The following is a 21870-nucleotide window of genomic DNA, read 5'->3' as shown; positions in this document are numbered from 1 at the left end:
CAGAAATGAGGGTGAGTTGCCTTTCCCTCTGACAGCCTGAAGTTGGTGGCATAGGCAGGACCTGGGTAGCTTGGGGTCGGGCACCAGTGAGCTGCCTGGGCACCATCACCTCTCTGGGGTGGGGTTTTGAGCTGTTCGTTGAGCTGTTGCCTCTACTCTGATGGTATCACTGTAGTGTGTGATGGTCTGTTTGTCTGGACACTTGTGTGTTACACTTCAGTGTTCATTATCTCGTCCTCTGCACCTCAGTGTGGTCCCCAAAAGCTGGTTCTCCCTCCCTAGTGCTGGAAGTGTGAGTGTCCACCCCCCTGTCCATGGTTTGGCCTCTCTGTTCTGTTTTGGCGCCCAGCTTGAAGCGTTTGCACCTCCCCAGCAATCCTGCAGGCTCTGGTGTCCGACTGGAATCCCTTTGGTGTCTGTGCTGCAGTTGTTGTCTGGGACACCTGAGCACAGGAGAGCTGAGCTGAGAGGTGTGGACAGCCCTGGGCTGGAAGGAAGCATCCGTGGAGTGATGAAAGCTGTGAACTGCTCATGTGTTTTAACAGGCAGGCCAAATATTGACTGCTCCTGTGCTGAGCCCATGGTGGTTACAGGCATCTTCCCTAGACTCTGGTGATTCCCCTTCCCACCCTTTTCTTTGTGGATGATCTTTGTTCAGCCTGGAGTGTTAATTTTCTTCCTTGGCATAAATCATCTTTGATGATTTCTGGGTTGCTGTGTGAGCCCCATGCTGTACATAAATGAATGAGTGACACGAGGAATATCTACAAATGTAGTTATGTTGTATGTAATGTACATAAGGAGAGAATGTATTTTGTTCATTTTTTTCTTAATAAAAATGTATATGCTAGCAAGGGTGTTGATTTAAGGTCTGTTTGTTCTCACGTCGCTTCGGAGAGTTGAGAAATGCCTGTGAATGTCTTTTAGTGGTGGAAAAATTGTGAAACTAGTGGTGCATTATCTGACCCTGTTGCCTGACGTCACTGATGAGCTCAGTCAGTATCCCATTAATCCAGCATATTCCCAACATTCACAGGAACTTTTTCTGGGGAGGAGGAGCACGGAGTTAGAACATACTCTGCGGCAAACTGCTGATTTTTAATATCTGACTTCAACCAAATACCCTTTTTTGTTTTGTTGTTTTTTTTTTTTCTTTATGTAAGCAGAAACTTAACCTGGAACAAAATGTTTTATTTTGGGCTCTTGAAGGCCAGTGGGGCCACTGAAGTGCCCACGCTGCTGCTGCTGCCCCTGTGCTGCCCTTGGGTGATGCCTCTCCTGCTTTATGGGTGTGATGTTTGATTCCCTCCTCCACAGCGAGGAGGGGCTGCAGACCAGAGGTTGTTAGGGTGAAGTGCAGAAATAAACAGGGGTGAAATGCAGAAATAAGGGTGAGTTGCCTTTCCCACTGACAGCCTGAAGGCATCAAGAGCTCCAACAAGTGCTCAGGCTGTGGTGGGGGTGCCATCACATCACCCCGGCCTCCCACCCCTCTGAGTTCCTCTGGTTTTTAAATTTAATAGGTTTTCCAGCACTGTAATACTTCCTTCTGGATAGGAAAAATGCAGTCTCTTCCATGGCAGGCTACCATGAAGGTCTGGCTTGGTTTTGTTCCAGCTGGTGCAGTTTTCCCATGGAGCATCTCCAGAGCAGGAAGTTGTGGCCCTGGAACTTATCCTCTGCCCTGCCCACCCCCTCCCCACTCAGCCAAAGACACGAGTTTTTTACATAAGAATGTTTATTGACAGAAATACATGATGCTCTCAAAATATATTTGTAGGAAAATGCAAGAATAATCTCTTACAATCCAGTTCCTCAGTAAATTCCAGTGTAAATCAGACTCCTGTCCCCATGAGAGATGCTGCTACACACAGTATGTAAGAGCTCTACTATATGTGCAAGGTTCAACAGGTGACCACCTGGGGAATTAGGTTTTCCTTCTCCAGTCCCTCATGGATTATGACTTGTGTGTCTTCTGTAGGCAGCAGTCACAGTATCAACCTCATCAGCTGGGTCACAGCACTGTGAGCGGGAGATAAAATGCTCCTAAAGTTATTTACACGTTTCCTCGTGAATCTGAAAATAGGAAAGTCTCTTGCAAGGACATCTGAGCTGCTTGTAAAGCTCTCACCGAAAGGTAAGAGCAGGAATCTCTTTGTACAATGTGTGGGATGTTAAAGCTGTTTTGGGCGAGAGGAGTGCGGGGAAGGGAGGAGGGGCAGGGAGAAAGGAAATGCCTTGGTATTTTTTTTTTTTTTATTTATTATTTTTGGTCTAACAATTATGGCTACAGTCTATGAGAGGAAGGGTTAAGGCCAAAGATGCTCATTGCTGCATTTCCTACCTGATTTTTATATTTTTTTCAAAAAAAAAAGAATGTTCTCAACATTTAAAAAAAAAAAAAAAAAAGGTACTGTTTTCTTTTCCTGTGGAAATAGCTCTTTTAAATAGGGGAAGGAAAATCTACTATAAAATATTAGTGGTTTAAAAATACGGTGTCTGGAAAAATAAATAAATGTACAATTCCTATTCAAATATAAATCACTATAAGCACTTGCTGAGCCGTTAATATCCTCACTGCTCGGAAAGATTTAAGGTTACTTGATCTCAGGCCTCTGTAGGGTTCTCTTGGACAGTCTTTGGACCTGACTCATTAAAGCACTTTGGCATCTCTTTGCTGGGAAGGGGGAATCTTTAGGCACGTGCCAAAGCCTGACCGCCTGGAGGTGCCCTGCCAGGGGTGTCCTCGTGGCAACTCCAGCCCCTGTGGCCACAGCATCGCTGCTGCCCTGTGTTTTCACTGCGTTTGTTTTCTGGGAAGGACAGAAATGTGAGCTCATGGAGCTGCTGTTTGTCTCTCAGGGCAGCTGGGAGGCCACATCGCTCACAAGAGCAGTTGTGGATGCCGAGGCCCGTTCTCTGAGACTCGTGGCCACGTTAAAGAGCTGAACTTGATGATGCCAGAACAGGGACAAAGCCGTAGCACAAAGTTAGCTGGGCACGAAGTGTTTTTCTGCTTCATTTCAATTTTTAATCCCCTACCAGGCTGGCCTTTAGCTTTTTTTTTTTTTTTCTTCTCTTTTTTTTTTTTTCTATTTTTAAGATTTTTATGTTTTTTTTAATTTATTTTGTTTGTTATTTCTCCTCCCCTCCAAAATTACTTCCCCATAGTGCAGTGCACAGGTAAGTGAAGTGTGCGGAATACATTGCTAATGAATAGCAGGAATATTTACATACAAAAATATAAAGGTTTGAACGCTTCAGACTCTGCCCTTCAGTGCAGGACAGAAGGGGGAAGAGCCACTTATATTTTCTGTCAGCTCCTGTCATGGGACTGAGCAAAACACCCCAAATCCCCTCCTTCCTGGGTACTCCCAACTCCACCAGGGTTTCACCAAGTTTCCCATTGCTCGGCTCTGCTTTTCCCCTCATTCAGGGCGGCCATGGGAGCGGATCCCAATGGGGTCACCTTGGTGGCAGAGCCCAAAGGGAAATGTCCTCATCATGCCTTGGTTTATGGCAAGCAGAGGAGCAGGGCTGTGTCTGGGCATCGCTCTTATCTGCAGCTCCTCTGGCTTGCAGAGGGTTTGGGACAAGCACCGTCTTCATGTTGGGAGAGCGCCTCAGCCAAGTGACCTTCAGGTGCTCACGTGCGATGATCCCTGCCTCTGCCAGGAGTGAGCTGCTTCAGCAGAGCAAAGGCATGAAACTCTCCCCAGCCTCTTACAGCCGCTTAGGAGCTGTGGTGGGGAGTCAAAATCCAGGAATGGCCTCAGTCCAGCCATGGTTTTCTTCCCTTTAAAGCTTCAGCAAAGGGAGACCTGGGTGACAGACCAAGGGTTGCAGGACAAAGCTCAGTCCCAGCTTCGCTGCTGAGCTGGAAGTTGCTTTGCAGGTCTCTGTTACTTTAGTGGCTTGTGAAGAAGAGCTTGAGAGCATGGGCTGAGCTTTTAAACCTCATGGGGATGAAACACCAAGGGCCACCTGAATTGCCACCAAGCTCCCTGGCTCACGTTCTGCTTCTCTTTTACCTCTTCTGCTGCTCACGCAGGAAGATGTGTCCTCAAAAATCACAAACCATCGTGGTGCATGTGTCCCACAGTTTTGTGGAGGATGGATGAGGGCTGTGAGATACTGCTGTGTGATTCCTGGAAGGCAAGTTATCCTTCTAGAGGGAAATGCAGCACCAGAACTGGGCTCCTGCACCACAAATCCCCCAGCCTCACACCTGGGCTAGAGACTCTTGCTCTCCACACCCTTCCTAAGAGGGATGAACTCAAGGAATCCCTCCTTTTTCCTCTCCCTCCATCTCATCCTTTCAAAACAAGAAGCTGCTGCACCTCTCTCGGTCTCCGAGAGGGTGCAGGATCTGTTCCACAGCCCTTGGCAGTAGGGCTGAGCATCACTTGGCACTGCTGCATCCCTGCCATCCCATTGGATCCGGATGCATCCATTTACCTGGGGCACAACCAGGGGCTCTTGTGCATTTGAGGAGAGGATGGAAACCAGACTAAAAAAGGAACAGGCTGTTCCAGCTTTTTTCCTTCACTACCTGGGTGTCAGGGAGGGCAGGGTGATGACTAAAGAGCGTGGGCCAGAGGATTAGTCGAGCTGTAATTGCCAGGTGCTGCTTTGCTGTCAGACGTGCTCCATCTCCCGTCCTATTTGCTTCATTTCTCTTGATTTTCGAGCTGCTCGGTAGCTGGAGGCTGCAGCTGGCGTGGTCGCATGTGGGATGGGAGGGGACATGCTTGGGGGAGACACCAGCAGCCCTTCAGGAGCAAAACCACCCTGTTTGCCCTTGGCTGGTCAGGTCTGGCTTGGGAGGTGGCTGGGAGATGGGAGGATGCTTGGCCAGATGTGGCCACCAAAGTGGCTTGTGTTGATGTGCCCCAGAGGTGTCTTCTCATGTCCTTTCCTCTTCCGTCCTGCACCCTCTGTGGGGGCACAAGGGGCCATGATTAGTTCATTAAGGGATTTTCTGTTTTTCAGGGGGGATTTTGCCTTATTTTTGGACCTCTCTGTGTGTGTCTGTGTAGGGTTTATGGGTTTTTCAGGGGGCGGGGGGTTGTTTCTCTCTTGAGCAAGTTCTGCATCCTATAAATGCGTGTCCTCCTCTTCCTCCAGGTCTTCCTTCATGAGTGTGTCCAGAGGAACGATCCAGCTGTCCCCCAGCTCACCGTTGAGGTTCACCTTCTTCTCCTGCATTTCGGAGGAGGTCTCCATCACCTCCAGCGTGGGGTTGTCATGGTAGCCGTTCTCCATGGTCTGCATCTCCTCGGTCAGGCGCTGCTATGAGGAAAGAAAACCATAAACCCCACTGAACAACACCTTGGCCACGCTGTGAGTGTCACCTCAGGGCTGTCACCTCCCAGCCAGCTGTGACAGCTGCCCCATGTGGATTTATATAACTACATACAGAGACTTTGGTGGTGAGGTTGAGGCGGGGGGCAGCGAGGGGATAGCATGGAGCTGGCAAGAGGAGTACTCTGCTGATGGTGGGAAGGAGGAGAGAGCAGCCAGAGACTGGAAAACCTCCAGGAGCAGCTGCCAGCTTCAGTTTGGTCCACCCAGGACCTTGGGAAGAGGTAGAGCATCACTGCATCCCAACTCCTGCCTCCCTACCTCAAATCTGCTCTTCCCCTCCCCTTTCTCTCCACCCCTGTCCCTTTTCAGTTGCTTTATTATTCTCCTTTACTCAGGGGTAGCTCCCACCTGCCAGATCTTGAGCATTATCCTTCCTCATTCTGGAACTCTCAATGGAAACCAGGCAGGGAAAGATGGAATCAGGCACTTTGTCACCCGGATCCTTTGATGTGATATGCTTCAGGCTCTGACTCAGTCCTTCATCCCTTTGCAGAACCCCAGCCCATCCTAATTTTGCATCCGCTCGGGCTCCTGCATCCCCATCCTTCCCTAGAGGGATTCAGTGGGGAACTGCAGCCCTTGGGCATCCCTTTTGGAGAAGCACAGGGCTCTCGCTGGGTCCTTCATCCCCATCCTTCCCTGGAAAGGATTCAGTGGGGAGCTGCAGTCCTTGCTCAGCCCTTTTTGGGGAGCCCTGTTAAAATCTGCCTGGATTCACAGCTTGCTCTATTACAGCGCTCCTAGTAAATGTCAGGAGACAGGCGTGGGAGGGAATCCATGGAGAAGGAGAGGGATGGAGAAGCAAAACCGCAGGGCTTGGCACTGGCAGAGGGGCTGCAGAGGCGCTGCTGGGTGTCCCCTGTGTCACTCGTGGCAGGGTGGGGACTGTGGGACGCTCGAAAGCAGAGGATACACCTGGGCTCTCCCAAGGGCTGCTTCCCTGTGGGATCGCCGGTCTCCCATCACGGCGAGGCACCCTCCAGCCATGCAGCGAGGGGAAAGGGGCTGTAAAGCTGGGCTTTAGTCCTGTTAAAAGCTCCTGGGCCCTACCAAGCGCCGGCGGTGAGAGCTGGGGGTGTTACGGACGCGGCGCCCGCCCCTCCGATCCCTGTGTTGGAACTCACATTAAAGATCAGGGCCACATGTCCATCATCAAACCCGGGGACATCAGGGTGGATGTTCTGGGTATTTCCAAGGTAAAACAACAGGGAGGGAGGTGGGGGGGTGGGGGGTGGTGAGGAGGGTTGGATGGGAAAAGAAAAAATAGAAAAAAAACAAAACAAAACAACTTTCAAGTCATTTTTGGAAATGAAACAGAAGGAGAACAAAAGAAACCACCCAAAAACAAAACCAGGAAGGAGGAATGTGTCTGGTTTTTGGAAGTAGCATCCCTTGCTTTGGTTTTACTATTTTACCCCGTGCCTGGTGGGAATTTACCTCTGGAACTCCCAAGCTGGACTGGTATCTATTCCTCTGCACCAGGTTATTTTAGGGACACATGTTCCCATCACTAAAAATACCAGTTCCCTCTTTCTGCCTGTTTTCTGAACAACACGGGGCCTGTAATGCTGTTATCTGTCCCTGGTGGGATGTTTTTCACCCCAGCCAGGGAGGTTTCACACAAGGGATGATGAAACCCTGGAAGCTCCAAGGAGACCACAGTGCAGGTCAAATATTTATTGAGGTCTTGCCTCTTCCCCTATTTCTTCCCAAAAAATCACGCCTGGTAAGTACAAACAAGTCTGACAGGGGCATTGGTTTGCTCTTCCCTCCCTCCTATGTTCACCTACCTTGCACTGTAAATATTTAAAACTTTATGCCGTGTTTTCCCATGGGGCAGAGGTTGGGATCACTGGGAAAGGATGAGCTGGTTCAGGGCAAAATGAAGTAGGAGTGAAGTAGGTTTGCTTCTCCATCAGGAGGGTGGCTTACCCTGATTGCATAATCTGATTTCATAATTATTTTCCTTTTCTGTTTCTGGCTGTCCTTGAGCTAAATCCTCAGGAACAGCAGCTGGGACCAGTGCAAACCTCAGTGCTGCAGGACATGGGAATGGCCAGTCCTTGCAGGTGGATGCTACACTAAAATCACCTAAGATTTCTTCCTGAGATAAAAAAGCACGTTATTTTCTCTTTCTGTGTTGGTTCTTCCTTAAATCCTGCTGCCGCTGCTGCTGCTCTGAAATTTGGCCTTGGCCCAGCTCTTGCAAAGGCTGAGCCCTGCGGTGTCGATGTCTCTCCTGCTGATGCCCTGCACACAGCCTGGGGCTCACTGGCACCCAACCCAAGCTCCACTACTTGTAAAACGATTTCAAGAAATTTTTTGAGGGGTACAGCTTGGTTTTGGAATGGGGTTTGGGATCGAGAGATCCTTTCTTGTCAAAATTATGACCCGGGGTTGTGCCCACTGGCCAAGCCAAGATGTCTCCACTGGCAGAGACAACAGCACTGATGATCCTCACCTCCTGAAGATGCCTCTGGGATGGAAAGGTCTTGGGATACCTGTCCCACCCTCCAGCCACCTTACCTGGTCCTTCTTTTGGGAGAAGCGCTGGTGGCAGCCGTAGATGGCCGCGACGAGCAGCAGGGACCCGGCCAGGGTGATGATGGTGATGATCAGGGGCGTGCTGAACTCGTCGTTGATGGTCATGTCCTCCACCATTTTGTCTGAGGTGATGTTGACGATGCCGAGCTGCCGCAGAACGGACAGGTCAGGCTCCTGTGTCACCCACCATGAGGGGACATCTGTGGGGGCAGCTGTGCCACGATCAGGGACCCTCTTACCTCCTCTAACTTGTCCTGCTTCTCCTTCAGCTCCTTCAGGACTTCTTCGGAGTCCAAGGGATCTGGGGGAAGGGAAAGGCTTCAGTGAGCCCACGGTGTGGAGAGGGGACAGGCTGTGCCACCATTCCCCAGTCAGAGAGGTGACCTCCTTTCTGCAGGAGGGGGATGAAGATGTCTGGGGCTGAAGCCAACCTTTGTAGGTGCTTCACAGCCAGACAAGGAGCCAGGATCTCTTCTGGAAGGGAGACAGCCCCAGAGGCCCCAGGCCCCCCCCATCCACCTCCAGTGGGTGGTTTACGAGTGAGCCCAATGGGGGCTGTACCTGGCTCCCCAAGGATTAGTCCCCAGTCCCTGGGTGCCTTCCCTAAGGGTGGATATGGGGCCTGGATCACCCACTCAACCCCTGCTCTGGTGATGGGGATGGAGCTCAGGCCTTCCTCGCTCTCATGCTGGGGCAGCAGGGTGTCTCCATCTCCCAGGCACCCTGATCCTAAAACAACCTCTTGGCACCCCCAGGCTGAGCTGTGTATCCCAACAGGGCTCTGACATGGGCAAGAAGCTCCTCTCTCTGGTCTTTGGAGAAGGATTTGAACTGGGTGCCCAGTTTTAACCACCTGGGAGGAATTCTTCCTCCTGGAGACTGGTCAGTGCCTGGACTCAACACGGCAGAGGGGTCTGGTGCATTCCTTGGGGCTCAAAGCTCATTTCTGGCATCACTGTACCTCTCCCAAACCACTGGGATGGGCCAGCTGCAGGAACAGAGCCCTTTGGCCAAACTCTAGTAGACCTGAGGACTCTGCCAAGCCTCCAGCTCAGGGGTCCCCGGTGCCACCCCGTCCCAGGAGGGTGGGATCATACTCACGGTGCAGGACCACCCACACGGCCCAGTGGCGGGAGCGGGGCTGGCAGGCCATCAGCGTCACCGTGCACCGCTCCCTGCTGGCGTCAAACACGTGCTGGGCCGTGGAGCAGAAGGTCTCAAAGAAGGAGTTGTTGTCGCTGGCAGCCCTCCACTCAGCCTGCGGGGACAGCGAGGGTCAGCGCCGCTCCCCCACCCAGACACTGCCCAGGAACGTCCCGCCCCATCCTTATAGAATGGCTCCTTTAGGACTGGACGTGCCGCTCCGTGCCCTGGTCTGCTTGACAAGGTGGTGCTGGGTCACGGGTTGGACTCGGTGATCTCAGAGGTCTTTTCCAACCGAATGGATTCTGTGATCTTCCCTCATCCCTGTGCACTGCCCGGCTGCCGCCGGCCCTCCCAAGGAACAGGAAAAGTTTAAAAGTAGTTTCTTTACAAGAAGCCGAGCTCTTGGCTGCCGTTCCTCGCCGGGGCCCTGCACCAGCCTTATCTGTGAGCCGCAGCTTTCGGTGTTCCAGGAATAGCAGGTCCCTGAGGGAAGCGGGGCGGGGAGGCCGGGGGGCCGCAGCGGGAGCAGCGCAGGGCTGTGCAGCCCCACAGTTCCCCCGCAGGCACCTCCAACCTCTGTCCCCACCAACACAGGTCCCTGTCCTGCCTAAAACATCCCCACAGCTCTGCAGGGAACAGCAGCAGAGTGTGTCTTGCTTTTGGATGGAATCACCAAGTCGTTTGGGTTAGAAGGGACACAAAATATCACCCAGTTCCACTCCCTGCCACGGACAGGGACAACTTCCATAGGCCAGATTGCTCTAAGCCCCATCCAACCTGGCCTTCAACCCTTCCAGGGTTGGGAAAGCCACAGCTTCTCTGGGCAAACCAAAGCATGCATGAAGAGATGGGAGAGGGGTGGATGGAGCCCACGGTCCCTCTGTGGTGTTCCTGAGTTTTTTTCCACAAAGCTTTGTAGCATCTGGGAGCTCGCTAAGGTAGAGGGGATCACCCTCCTGCCTGCACAGATCCTGACCTGTGGATGTGGCACTTGGGGACATGGGTTAGTGGTGGATTTGGCAGTGCTGGGTTAATAGTTGAACTTGATCTTTGTGGGCTTTTCCAACCTAAATCATTCCATGATTCTGTGCACAGACCTGGCCCTCACAGGTCCTGTATGAGAGGCGCTGTATATACAGCTCCTGTGTGCACAAGTCTGTGTGCCGGTGATCCTGTGTGTAAAATTCCTTAATCCCTGCTGAAATGAGGTGCCTGGCTGGGAAAGGCTCTGCTCCTGCCTGCTCCATCACCCCAAACCTTCCCCTCCCATCCCAACCTCACCGGCGGCTGGCAGCACCCCGCTTGCTGCACGCACCTAATCTCACCCCATCTTATCTAAATATTTGGGAAGCAGCAGTGGAGACAGGATGCACTTGCCGGGGCGGAAGGCTGGCCCCGGATACAGTGCGAGAGTGAGCTCAGCATCGTGAGGCCCTGGCTGTCCCTGGGAACAGCCGCTGTCCCTCTCCTGTCCTTCCGCTTTGCACCGAGAGAAATTCCCCGGGGCCCCTCTGTGGGGTTGTACCGTCCCCGGGAAAAGAGCCGGGTGGGAAATCTGCCCCAGCCCGAGGGCAGCATTCCCTGGAAAGCTGGTTCTCAGCAGGACAGGGAGGAGGGGGCTGTAGCTCGGTGGTTTTATCACGTCTGGACGCTGGGTTGTGCTCCTACGCTTGGAATGTCCTGCGATTTTACCAGTCCCTGTCTGCGCAGCACTTTCTGCTCGGCAGAGGAAGGGAAAGCCTCTGCTGCCTCCCTGCATCCTCCTTCCCCTGGTTTTGCCGCAGCTCCGCTTTCCCCCAGCCCTCCGTAACCTGCTTCTTCCCCCACCACCCCATGGGGAGGAAAAAAAGACTCTTTTTTTTTTTTTTGGTGGGGAGGGAAATGAGATGCGAGGCTGAAACGTCGCTGAGACCACTTCAGTGGCAGCTGGCGAGCAGTGCCTAAAGCCCTTCGGAGGGTGAACTGGAGGGACTGGCCCTTTCCAGGGCTGGAGAGGGGCAGGGTGAGGCCGGCAGGGATGGATGCCCTGGCAGCTCCCCCTGCGCCGCCGGAGCCGCTCGCATTCCTTGGCCAGAGTTGACAGGCGCTGCCGAGCAGCTCGGATCCGGTTCCCACACTGGCGGGGACCTAAAACCAACATCCCCGAATGAGGTAACAGCACTTGAGTCAACAAAACACCGCCGCCAGCTGCACGGGGTGAGGGGGCACCACGACCCTGCTCGGCGAGGGAGTCCCTCTGCCTGCTCCAGGGACTGTCCTGTGTCCCCAGAGCGGTGGGTGCGAGTGGTCCTGCTGTGGGTTTTACATCCCCCATTGCAGCAGGTTCAGCATCCACTGGCTCAGCTCCTTGGGCACATCTGTGTCCAGGTGGGGGGCAGGAACCCCTGGGAGATGGACACGGGGTTGTGGGGCTGGACCACAGCTCAGGGCACACCAACCAACTTTGTCGTAATCACTTCTTGCTTCACCTAACTCCTTTTGGGGTTGGGATGAGGAGCAGAGTATCCATCCATCCATCCGTCCATCCATCCATCCATCCATCCATTCCTCCATCCATCCATCCATCCATCCATCCGTCCGTCCGTCCGTCCGTCCATCCATCCATCCATCCATCCGTCCGTCCGTCCGTCCGTCCATCCATCCATCCATCCATCCATCCATCCGTCCATCCATCCATCCATCCATCCATCCATCCATCCATCCATCCATCCATCCATCCACCCATCCATCCATTCCTCCATCCATCCATCCATCCATCCATCCATCCATCCATCCATCCATCCATCCATCCATCCATCCAACCATCCCTTCCAAGGCAGGAGAAATCCAACTGAAAATACATTTGTGAGCCAGACCTTGGAAGAAGTCATCCTATAAAATGTGAGGTATTGAGCTAATAAACCTTGTTAAAAAAGTCATTAAGATCCTGCTGTAAGCAGAGGAATGAGAAGGAGAAGGTGGGGTAACATGGACCAAACTGTTCAGCATTGGTTCAAAACATCACCTGAAGAGGAAGGACGCAGGGAACCAACCAGCCTGTGGAACACCTGCAGTCCACAAAGTGGTAGCAGTTGTATATGGGGCCTTTTTAAAAGGATTTATAGTCTGAGTTCCTTGTTTTCTGCAGAATCTGAGGTGTGGTGGGGTGACAGGTCTGCAGTTCCTGGGTTCAGTCCCAACTCTTTGCTGGGGCCCCCCAATCACTGGTGCTGCCCTGCCAGCCCGGCTGTGAATGGGGTGGGTGGTTCTGCGGCGTTCTGTCCCCTGCCCTGCGTGACCCAGACATGTCCCCCCACCACGGGTCCCCCCACACTGCCCTGGCTTCTTGCTGGATCTGAATTTTCAGTTCAATGCCACCCCGACTCTGGCTCATTCCCGGAGCAGGATCGGAGCTGTTTCTGGAACACTTCTTACAGCACACACTTTCCTGTTTTCCCACGGGTTGTGAAACGCAAAGGATTTTTTCACTTTGCTGTCAGGATTTGGCTACAGACGTGTTTACCAGGCCTACAAAGCAGGGAAACCAGATAGAGCCATTTCTGCGTTATCTGCTCGGCCTGGGAGGCACAGAATGGGCTGCAGTTTTCAGGAATACAACGAGTGGAAAGCCAAGGGCAAGCCGCGGGGGGAGGCGCTTTGGCAGCTGAGGAGGGCGATGGGATGGGAGGATGCACCCTCGCAGCCCTGCAGCCTTTCTGCGGCTGCCTTGGGGCGTAATTGGCATTTTGTGCTAACAATGCTCTGCCTGGTTACTGCACCCAGAGGAATCGAAGGGAAGCAGGGTGGGAGACTCCCTGGCTGGCCAGCTCCAACGCTCCGTGGCCCCGGAGCAGGCCATGATGCCGAGATGTGGTGCCTGCCCATCCCTCAGCTCGCTGGTGCTTCCCAGCCTCATCATCCCTGCTCCCGAAAGCCTCCCAGTACAACTCCATGGAAGGACAGCAGCTCTGGAACATCACTGTGCCCCGAAGGAGGGGGGAAGCTTTAACCACCAGCACGGTCCTAAGTCCTTTTAGGCTCCAAAATTGGATTTTGTCAATTTTGATTGAGTTACTCTGATTGAGTATTTTTATGTACTCAGTACAAAATCTGGTGAGAAGCTTTTCCAGCATGAACCTGCAGCTGTTTCCAGAGGTTACACGGGGAAAGGGATGGTCTCAGGACAGACCATCCTACCAGGGCTTCATGGAAATAAAGCCCCTCCTTGGAATCATCCTCAACATTCAGAGCAGCATCACTAAGGACATCACTGCAGGAGTGTGGCAAGGAGCACTTACACCCAGCAGCGGCCAGAGTAGGAAGGTGACAGCAGAAAGGAAGGGGCTTTCCCTCCTCCAGTGGATGATGCTGGGAGGTCCAGGCCCTTTCCAGTGCTTCCAGGCAGGGCCAGCACACAGGCACAGGGAATTTCAAGAGCTGCTGTGGTCAGTAGTTGCATTCACAATGTGTCTGAAGGGGTTCTGTGAACGCAGTGTGCTTCACCTGGAGAGTCCCCTCCAACTTGGCTGATTCTGTGATTCACTTAGGACAGGGAGGGACAGGACAAAGGGAAACAGTTTTAAATCAAAAGAGGGGAGATTTAGATTAGATATTAGGAAGAAATTCTTTACTGTAACGATGGTGAGAAACTGGAGCAGGTTGTCCAGAGAAGCTGCGGCTGCCCCATTCCTGGAAGCGCCCAAGGCCAGGCTGGACAGAGCTTGGAGCAATCTGGTCTAGTGGAAGGCATCCCTGTCCATGGCACAGGCTGTGAGAAGGTCCCTGAAGTGCCAATTTTCCAGTGCTCACACTGCCATAAACCAGAGCATTATGCCAAAACCCACCCCTGAGCCCTCCCCGCAGTCACTCTGTCAAAATCTTACCAGCCATTTATGGGTGTCTCTTCCTCTTTATCACTAACAAAAAACTTCTTCCAATTTGGAACATATCAGTACAGTGCATCTTCCCTCTTGCGGGAAGCTCACAGTTTCCACCAGAACCATTGTGAAGGTGGATATGCCTCAGGAACACCAACAGACAGTGCCCACCCACCAGAAATGTGTTGGTGTGTGGTCCTGGTTTGGGCTTGCCTGCCCCCAGCATTCTCACCACATTTTACTGCTCCCTGGTCTTGTAGAGGGACTGAAACAAGTGAAATGTTTTGGGTTTTGGTTTTTTTTCCTCTCACTTTAGGATTCTGTGAGAGGATTGAGGAGCACAGTGAGTCCCAAACTCCAGGCTCCTCTGCTTCCCTGTTGCTCTGCAGTTGGATGCCACCCTCATCCCAGTGTGAGGTACAAGATCTCACAAGTGCATAATAACTGTGGAGGAACACCTCATTTTATTTTTTTTCCTTGGGTTTTGGGACAAAATTCCAGCCCCTCAATTTAGGCAAAAAGCTTTCCTGCTAGCATAGGGAAAGATTTGCCCTTAAAAATGTTCCATTTGTCTTTCTGTAAGACCTGGGTGGGCTCAGCTGGTCCTTCTACTTGGAGAAGACAACACCAGCCTCTTCTCCTCCTGCCACATCCCCCACTGGTGACCCTGCTGAACGTGGGTTTGCATTCACCATTTCACATTGGTTGCAACTTTGATGAAATTCCCTCATTTCCGAACATTTTCTCACACGCTCAAAGCAGCACAGGTTAAAACCTGAACCTCCAACAACTACTAATTCTCCATGGAAGTCAAAAAGGTGGTACTTACACAGGTTCTGGGTTCTTTCAGCTGAATGGTGGGCCTGATATGTTGCACCTGGTCTTCACAGAGGAGCTGGAAAGGCAGAAGAAAAGCAGCTCTCAGTGGTGGACAAAGGTTGGAAGGACAGTTGGTCACCAATTCAACAGCCTGTTTGTTTCCTGGGAAAAAAGCCTGACTCCCTCATGGCTGCACCATCCTGGGGCATTGTAGAGAGCCAGAAGGTCCCCCCCTGAGCCTCCTTTTCTCCAGGCTGAGCCCCCCCAGCTCCCTCAGTTGCTCCTGGTGCTCCAGACCCCTCTCCTGGACACACTCCCCTTCACCTCCATCCTCATTATCACTTCTCTGGAAAGCTCCAGGAGAAAGGGATGGCAGTAAATGACCTCAAATGATCCTTTCCAACCCAAAGAGTTCTGTGATTCTACAACCTGGACTTACTTTGCTGGCAGATCTCTCTCTCTGACACAGAAACAGCAAGAAGAGCCAGACTCCACGTGCACATGGGATGGCAGCTGAATTGACACCAGAGAGGTGCCCACCTTCCCATTTGGTGCCATTACCTTGTTTGGGTAAGAAATGTTGGGGTGCTGGTGGCCAGAACTGCAGCCCTCTGTCTGGTCTGTCTGGTCCCCTGAGGTTGGAGCCGGTGGCTGGGCGCTGGCAGGGCTCTGGGAGGCACTGGTGGGTTTGGCTGCTGCAGATCCATCATCGTGGGTACTCTGGTCTGGCTCCCCAGTATGCACCAAAAAAACAAGCAGACAGACACTGACACAGTATAGGGGACACAGCTGGCACTGCTCTGTTAGGGATCACCTCAAAGTCAGTTTTTATCTCTAGCCCTGCCTTGAAGCTCATTGTGTTAAAGGCTGGAGAGGCTTTAGATTGCTTCTTTAATTTTATATATTTTTGAAATTAGCTTTGATATGGAAAGGATCTGATTACTGATTTTATTTTCTGCTGCTGAAACTCAACAGAGTGTTCTGGAGAGAGGGAACCAAAGGCAATCAGATGGCTGTGTGTGGGTAATCACTTAGTAGTATGGGGTGACCCTCCTTTCACTTTATCTGAGGTGTCTTCCACAGAGATTCCCTCAACAGACACAGACCTGGCTACCACCTCTGCTGGGAGGGGGTGTAATGCCATAACCTCTGCTGGCTGCAACTCCATGGAAAAATTCCAGGGTGCCAAGCTTGGAAGTAGTGCCTGGTTCTGCAGGAGACAGCCTGGGGTGTCCCGCCTGGTATTCCAGAAGGACACAAGTCCCAAATCTACCAGCCCCAATCAGGTGTCTCTGATACCTGAGGTCACCTGCAGGACTTGGTTAAGTTCTGTCGCATCTTAGAATTTTTTGTGCAGTGAGAGGAGTGCAAGGAGCACAGCAGCCTCCTGCCTCCCCAGAACCCTTTGAGGACATGGATCTTCATCACTGGCTTTCTAATTGATCCTTAAGTGGTGACAAAGAGATTTAAAATGCCACAGGATGTTCACAGCCTGTTTGCTCTCAGGACTCCTGCCTCTTCCACAGAGAAGATGAGGGATATTTCCCACCCAAACACATTCTGAAGGCTCCAGGAGAGAATTAATTCCAAAGCCATCTGTTTCTCATGCATTCTGCCAGCTATTTATTAAATATAAAGGGGTTTTTAGACCTCTTCAGGCTTAATGCTTGAGGCCCAATTTGAATTAACATAATTTTATAAATCATCCTCCAGTGGAGAACAGCCCTGTGGAGCAGGAGGGGAAAGAAAGGAAAGAGAAACATCCTTCATGAAAATATCCATTTCACCTCATTCCTGCCCACACATGAAAACATGACTCGGGGGAAGCCAGTGAAGGTGGCCTTGCAATAAAACCTTGGCCAATTCAGCGATGCCAACAGCTGGGAGGCTGAGGTGGATGGAGATGGTTTTTGAGCTACCTCTGTATTCCAGGTAACTGGAAATCAAGTCAAGAAGAGCATTTTCCAGGGGAAGATAATGAAGGGCTCCAGTGTGACCACAGCTTTCATTCAGAGCCAGATGTGAACCCACAATCCCAGCTGGGTCCGGAATGCTCCATGGAGCTGTCACAGTCCCACAGGGTGATGACTTCCTTCTAAATGCCGGCAGACAAAATGCCACCTTGGGAGGCTGAACTGTGCCTCAGAACTGTACTGTAGGAACTAACACAACTGTAAAACTCCAGAGGTCAGAGAAAACGCCTTAATGGTGTTCAGCAAGGTCCTAAACAGCACGTGGACACTCCTAATGCTGCTTAGACAGCAGTCAGCAGCCCAAGCCCTCCCGCAGCACTGACGAATGTCCTACCAAAGTCAGACTCCTCAGGGGCTCTAAACTCAGAGTTTAGCCACAAAATCTCCTTAGTCATCTAAAGCTCATTTTCTGTGCATGCCCAGACAGCCTTCCCTAAGCTGTCAGCTGCACCAGGGATCTTCCAGGGGCAGCATTCTGGGGGCTGTCACACTGCTTCCCCCGCTCTCCCGCGTCAGTCCTCAACCCGTCGCTGAAGATCGAGTCACTGCAGTTGATGGTGCTCCAGGCACCGTTTGGTCCGTCCAAAAGCCAATGCCTGCACTTTGCCAGTTGATTCGTTCCTTGAATTTCATTAACTGCATTGACTCGACCTCCACCGAGGACAAAGGGGACCTGAACGTGCGCTTGTCACACAGACAACTGCGCTGGAAAGTCCTGAAATGAGACAAGGTGGTGACAGCCCATAAAGGCAGGAGGTGATTAGGGTAGCCAGAGGAAGAGAAAACACAAAAAAGCCTCCCCAGCACGGGAAACCAAGGTTCCTGTCTTCTGTTACCTGCCCCAGGAGCTGCCATGGTGCCTGCCTCTGGGACCTTGTGTTTGCTGCCAGGTTGCAACGTCGGAGTGGTGGTGAAGGATGAGGATACAGTTGGAGTGGTAACAGGAGTGCCAGTGCTTCCAGGACTGGTGGAAGTGGTTGGAGTCTGTACTGAAGGACTGGAAGAAGGAGGCTGCTTGATGGCACACTGGGGAAGAGAGACATCACACTCCTTGGAGCTTTGGGAAGGCTGAGTCCTCTCCACTGTGGTGCTTGCAGTGGTGTTAGGCAAATGATCCAAAGGCTGGTTTCCCTGAGGCTGTGCGGTGGGAGAGGATGGGCCAACAGCTGCTGGAGGACTGGTTGCATTAGTGACAACGTGTTTTGCAGCAGCGGTGGTTCCCGAGCTTCCCGAACTGTCTGTAGCTCCACTGGGCTGCTGGGAAGCAGTGGAGCTTGCAGCAGGGGTGGTTTTGGGGGTGGTGGCACTGTGTGAGGAGCTGTCCTGCCCAGACATGTGGGACAGGGTGGTGGTGGCCGACGATGCCACCCCCAGTGTTGTGGCGGTGATCACTGTCGCTGTGGTAGGTGACGTGGCAGCGGGGGGCGGTGACGCTGCTGGGCTGGTGGTGGCGGTGGTGGTGTTGGTGGTGGTGGTTTGAACAGTGGTGGATGCTCCCACAGGGGTCTGAGTGGCTTCTGTCTTAGTCGTAGTGGCAACGGTGGTTTGGGTTGTGGTCGGTGATGAGATCTCTGGCGAGACCTTTGTGGTGCTTGCAGTGGTGGTCACCGTGGTGGTTTTTGTGGTCGTGTTGGTCAGGGTTTGTCCTGGGTCTGCAGAATCCGGATCATCCTGAGAGCTGACACCTGGGGAAAAGTAAAAATGCCAAGGTAAATGCTGAACTAAGGAAACTGCCCTTGGTTCCTCCTCGGAACATGTATTTGTGGAAGTAAACACTGGGGTAAAACACAAGTCATTCACTCAGGGCTTGCCTCCTGCTCTCCAAAGTTATATCAGATTCCATGCTCTGGTATCACTTGTCCAGCAGGAAGTAGAGCAGAGGAGGACAAGAGGAACCTCCAAACGTAGCCAAACTCACAGGACTTCAGAGCGAGAGCAGGGGGACAAGACCTGCTGCACCTGAGGATGCAGGTCTCCCTCAGATGGGAGGGCCACCAGCTTCCATGCAAAGCCCTGCAAGTGGCTCCCAAAATGAAGCAGATCCTTGTAAGGGGACAGTCAAGGGATGCACTGACTGCAATTGTCCATCCCTGTTATGTCTCCCACATCCCTGAAGGGGTAAGGTGACAGAAACACAGAATCATTAAGGTTGGAAAAGACCTTCAAGATCATCAAGCCCAAAAAATTACCTCACATTATCACATGCAAAGAGATCTGTGTTTGGTTTCTGAAGAATACTTTGAACTTTCAAATGATGAAACTGTTCCTCAGTGGGGGATGCAGCTGAAGGACAACTCTCCTAACGAGAGAGAACTCTCCCACAGCAGAGAGCTCTGCAATGTGCTGCAACACCAAAATATGGTATTTTCACTGCTAAACCAGTATAAAAACCTGGGTCTATTCTCCTGTTTGTAATCACTGCAGGAGCTCCATCAATGGTCACAGGGAATTTCCCCACATGGTGACCACCAGTTCTGGGCTCTTGCTCAAATTCACCCCTGGAAAAGTTTGACCAATTTTTCACCTTTCAGGAAATATGTGCTGAGTCACTTTATCCACGGATCCCTCTGGAGTCAAGGCTACAACCTGATTTGGGGACAAGGTTCTTCCATTTGGGGACTGCACAGAAGAACTGCTCTAATTTTTTTTCCCCCATGAAGAACTTTTATATCATTTCCAACCATCCGAAACAGGAGTCACACTTCCAAGGACTGATTTTTAGCCTAATGCTGCTCTCCTGAGATCTGCTTTGCTCCTTTGTGCTGGCACAAAGGCAAAGTATCTTCTCCTACAGAGCCTGTCTATTGACACTGCTTGTGTATCAAAGATCTGATGAAGCTCAAGTTTCTGGTGGGAAAATTGAACTCCACCATGCCAGGATGTGGCTTGAGAAGGACCTGGGGAGTGGGATTTGGGATGGGGAGGCTTCAACAAGTTTGAGTTCCTGTGGGAGCTGTCTGGAGGCAGAGTGGGTTTGGAGGAGGCCGAGGAGATACAGCTGGGCCTTGCATAGGCATCCAAACAGGGAATGGAATGGAATGGAATGGAATGGAATGGAATGGAATGGAATGGAATGGAATAGAATAGAATAGAATAGAATAGAATAGAATAGAATAGAATAGAATAGAATAGAATAGAATAGAGAATATTTCAGTTGGAATGGACCTACACTGATCAGCTCACACAACTGCCTGACCATTTCGGGGAATCATAGTACCACAGACTCATTTGGGTTGGAAGGGACCTCAAAGATCATCTCATTCCAACCTCTCCCGCTGTGGGCAAGGACACCTTCCACTATCCCAGGTTGTTCCAAGCCCCATCCAACCTGGTCTTGAACATTTCCAGGGATGGTGCAACCACAGCTTCTCTGGGTCAGGGCCTCACCACCCTCCCAGCCAAGAATTTCTTCCCAATATCCCATCTAACCCTGCTCACTATCACTTTAAAGCCATCACTCCTTCTCATGTCACTCCATGCCTTTGTAAAAGTTCAGATCTCCTCCCAAAATGTGGTATCCCCACCAGCCCACAAGGAGCAGCCACTCCTGGAAGCACAATCAAGATGTGAGTGTAACTGAAAGTAGCAGCATGAATTATTTTAGGAAACACTTGACTTGCGAGAAAACATTTCCATTACATCTGCAGGAAAAGGGCTTTTGTGGAGATAAGTCATATTTCCTATAGGCTGACCACTGTCTGCAGGAGAAGAAGAAGTAAAGAAGTAAAACCCCATCACAGGGTCCTGACAGATAAACCCCAGGTGCCAAAGATAGGAGGGAGTTTTTGACCTACCACCTCCTCGTTGTGTTATCAATTTGTGTGGCTTGGATTGCCAGTGATGGTTGCACCAAGCTGGGGGGAGACCAGGCATCCAGTGAGCCACAAAACGGGTCTGTCCCATAAATAGGGTATAAAAGTTTGACAGGGGGTCTGACAACAAAAGAGGTACAAAAAAAATCCCCTAAAGGTAGAAACGATACAAAAGAGACATAAAGAAAGAAAGGGCTGGAAGGAAGGAAGGAGGAAATCCCCTGCTGCTCTCGTTTCCTCTTCATGCCCTGGCCTCACCCCACAGGGGGAGAGATAAAGGCTCCAAAGAGAGGTCAAAAATACAATTCAAATCAACTCAGTCCAAGAGAAGGGGACAGGTCCATGCTTTGGCTCTAGGCCAGTCCTGGTGGCCAGCTGGGACCACCCTGTGATCCAAGGAACCAGGATCCCTGCCCCAGCACTTCCCTGTCCCACCCTGGGGAGATACAGATAGGATTTTACCATTCTTAGCAAAAAAAAATCAAAAACCCCTGGGGGCAAAAGCCCAAAGCAAGGGGTTGTTCTACTGATGGAGAGATCTGGTAAGATCCTCCAGGCTTGTCCTGGCTGGAGCGGTAGGAGGGTCTTTTTTGGGGCATGAAGCGTGACACAGCTCCCCCAAAAAAATGACTAGGAGAAGAAGCAAGACTCAAGTTGGTGTCCAAAAATCTCATTGGTGTTTTATCTTTCTATGTTTCTGTATCCACTCCTAGTGTTCCTCTTCAACTAAGGTCAAGAGACGTTAAAAAAATCCATTTATTCTTCCTCATTAAGCCAGGACCAGTGATTTAAGTGGGATCATGGGCTGGACCTACAACACACCAGTGGAGAGGAGCTGTTGCTACAGCTGAGGGAGATCCTGTCCCACAGAGCAACAACATCCATTTCCATACCCACCCTGCAGGTTTTTGGGCACCTTTCTGTCAGCAAAATTTACCTTTGCTATCCTGCTGCATTAAATTAAACTGTTTTCTCACTGCTGCTGCACAAGGCGCTGCTGCAAGTCATGGGACTCAATACTTTCCTGCAGTTTTATTGCTTTGAGCTTAATGTTGTTTGTCCGGGGATTCTCTCTCACTGCAGCCTCAGGAAAAAAAAAAATGCATTTAATTTAGAAAAATTGCATTTTTTCGGTGTCTTGCAGGATCACCACCCACAGAAGACCTGGCTTAGGCAAACCCATTGCAAACTTAATTCCAAACTGTAGAATAAGCGCCACAGTCCCAGGAGTCACTGTTTTCCTTCCACACGTACTGTATCTCTTTCAAATGCCAGAAAATGTTGGGTTTTGTTTGTTTCTTTTTTTTTTTTTTTAATCTCTTCCTCCCTTGCTGGCCACCTGTGCCAAATTTC

At 51.4% G+C, this 21870-nt stretch overlaps 1 protein-coding gene across 4 annotated transcripts in view; it reads right to left on the bottom strand.

Annotated features, from left to right (window-relative positions):
- Positions 1 to 1720: 1720 nt before the first annotated feature.
- The window catches only part of PODXL (podocalyxin like), a 44913-nt gene continuing 24763 nt past the window's right edge, over positions 1721 to 21870 (bottom strand). Inside the window, exons 2-9 of one of the 4 annotated variants that reach the window (XM_040061822.2) lie at positions 17542 to 18390; positions 15294 to 15457; positions 14743 to 14808; positions 9013 to 9169; positions 8151 to 8212; positions 7894 to 8058; positions 6492 to 6548; positions 1721 to 5292 (exon numbers count right to left, since the gene is read on the bottom strand). In XM_040061822.2, coding sequence (XP_039917756.1) covers positions 5098 to 5292; positions 6492 to 6548; positions 7894 to 8058; positions 8151 to 8212; positions 9013 to 9169; positions 14743 to 14808; positions 15294 to 15457; positions 17542 to 18390 — 1715 coding nt within the window. In that variant the 3' untranslated portion in view covers positions 1721 to 5097. The remainder of the gene's footprint in view (positions 5293 to 6491; positions 6549 to 7893; positions 8059 to 8150; positions 8213 to 9012; positions 9170 to 14742; positions 14809 to 15293; positions 15458 to 17541; positions 18391 to 21870) is intronic. The other 3 variants (XM_040061823.2, XM_040061824.2, XM_040061825.2) reach the window with 3 other exon arrangements.

Source organism: Hirundo rustica, chromosome 4 (genome assembly GCF_015227805.2).
Source record: "Hirundo rustica isolate bHirRus1 chromosome 4, bHirRus1.pri.v3, whole genome shotgun sequence".
Lineage (NCBI taxonomy): Eukaryota > Metazoa > Chordata > Aves > Passeriformes > Hirundinidae > Hirundo > Hirundo rustica.
Note: the sequence above shows the minus strand (reverse complement) of the source record. Positions and strands in the feature narration are given on the sequence as shown.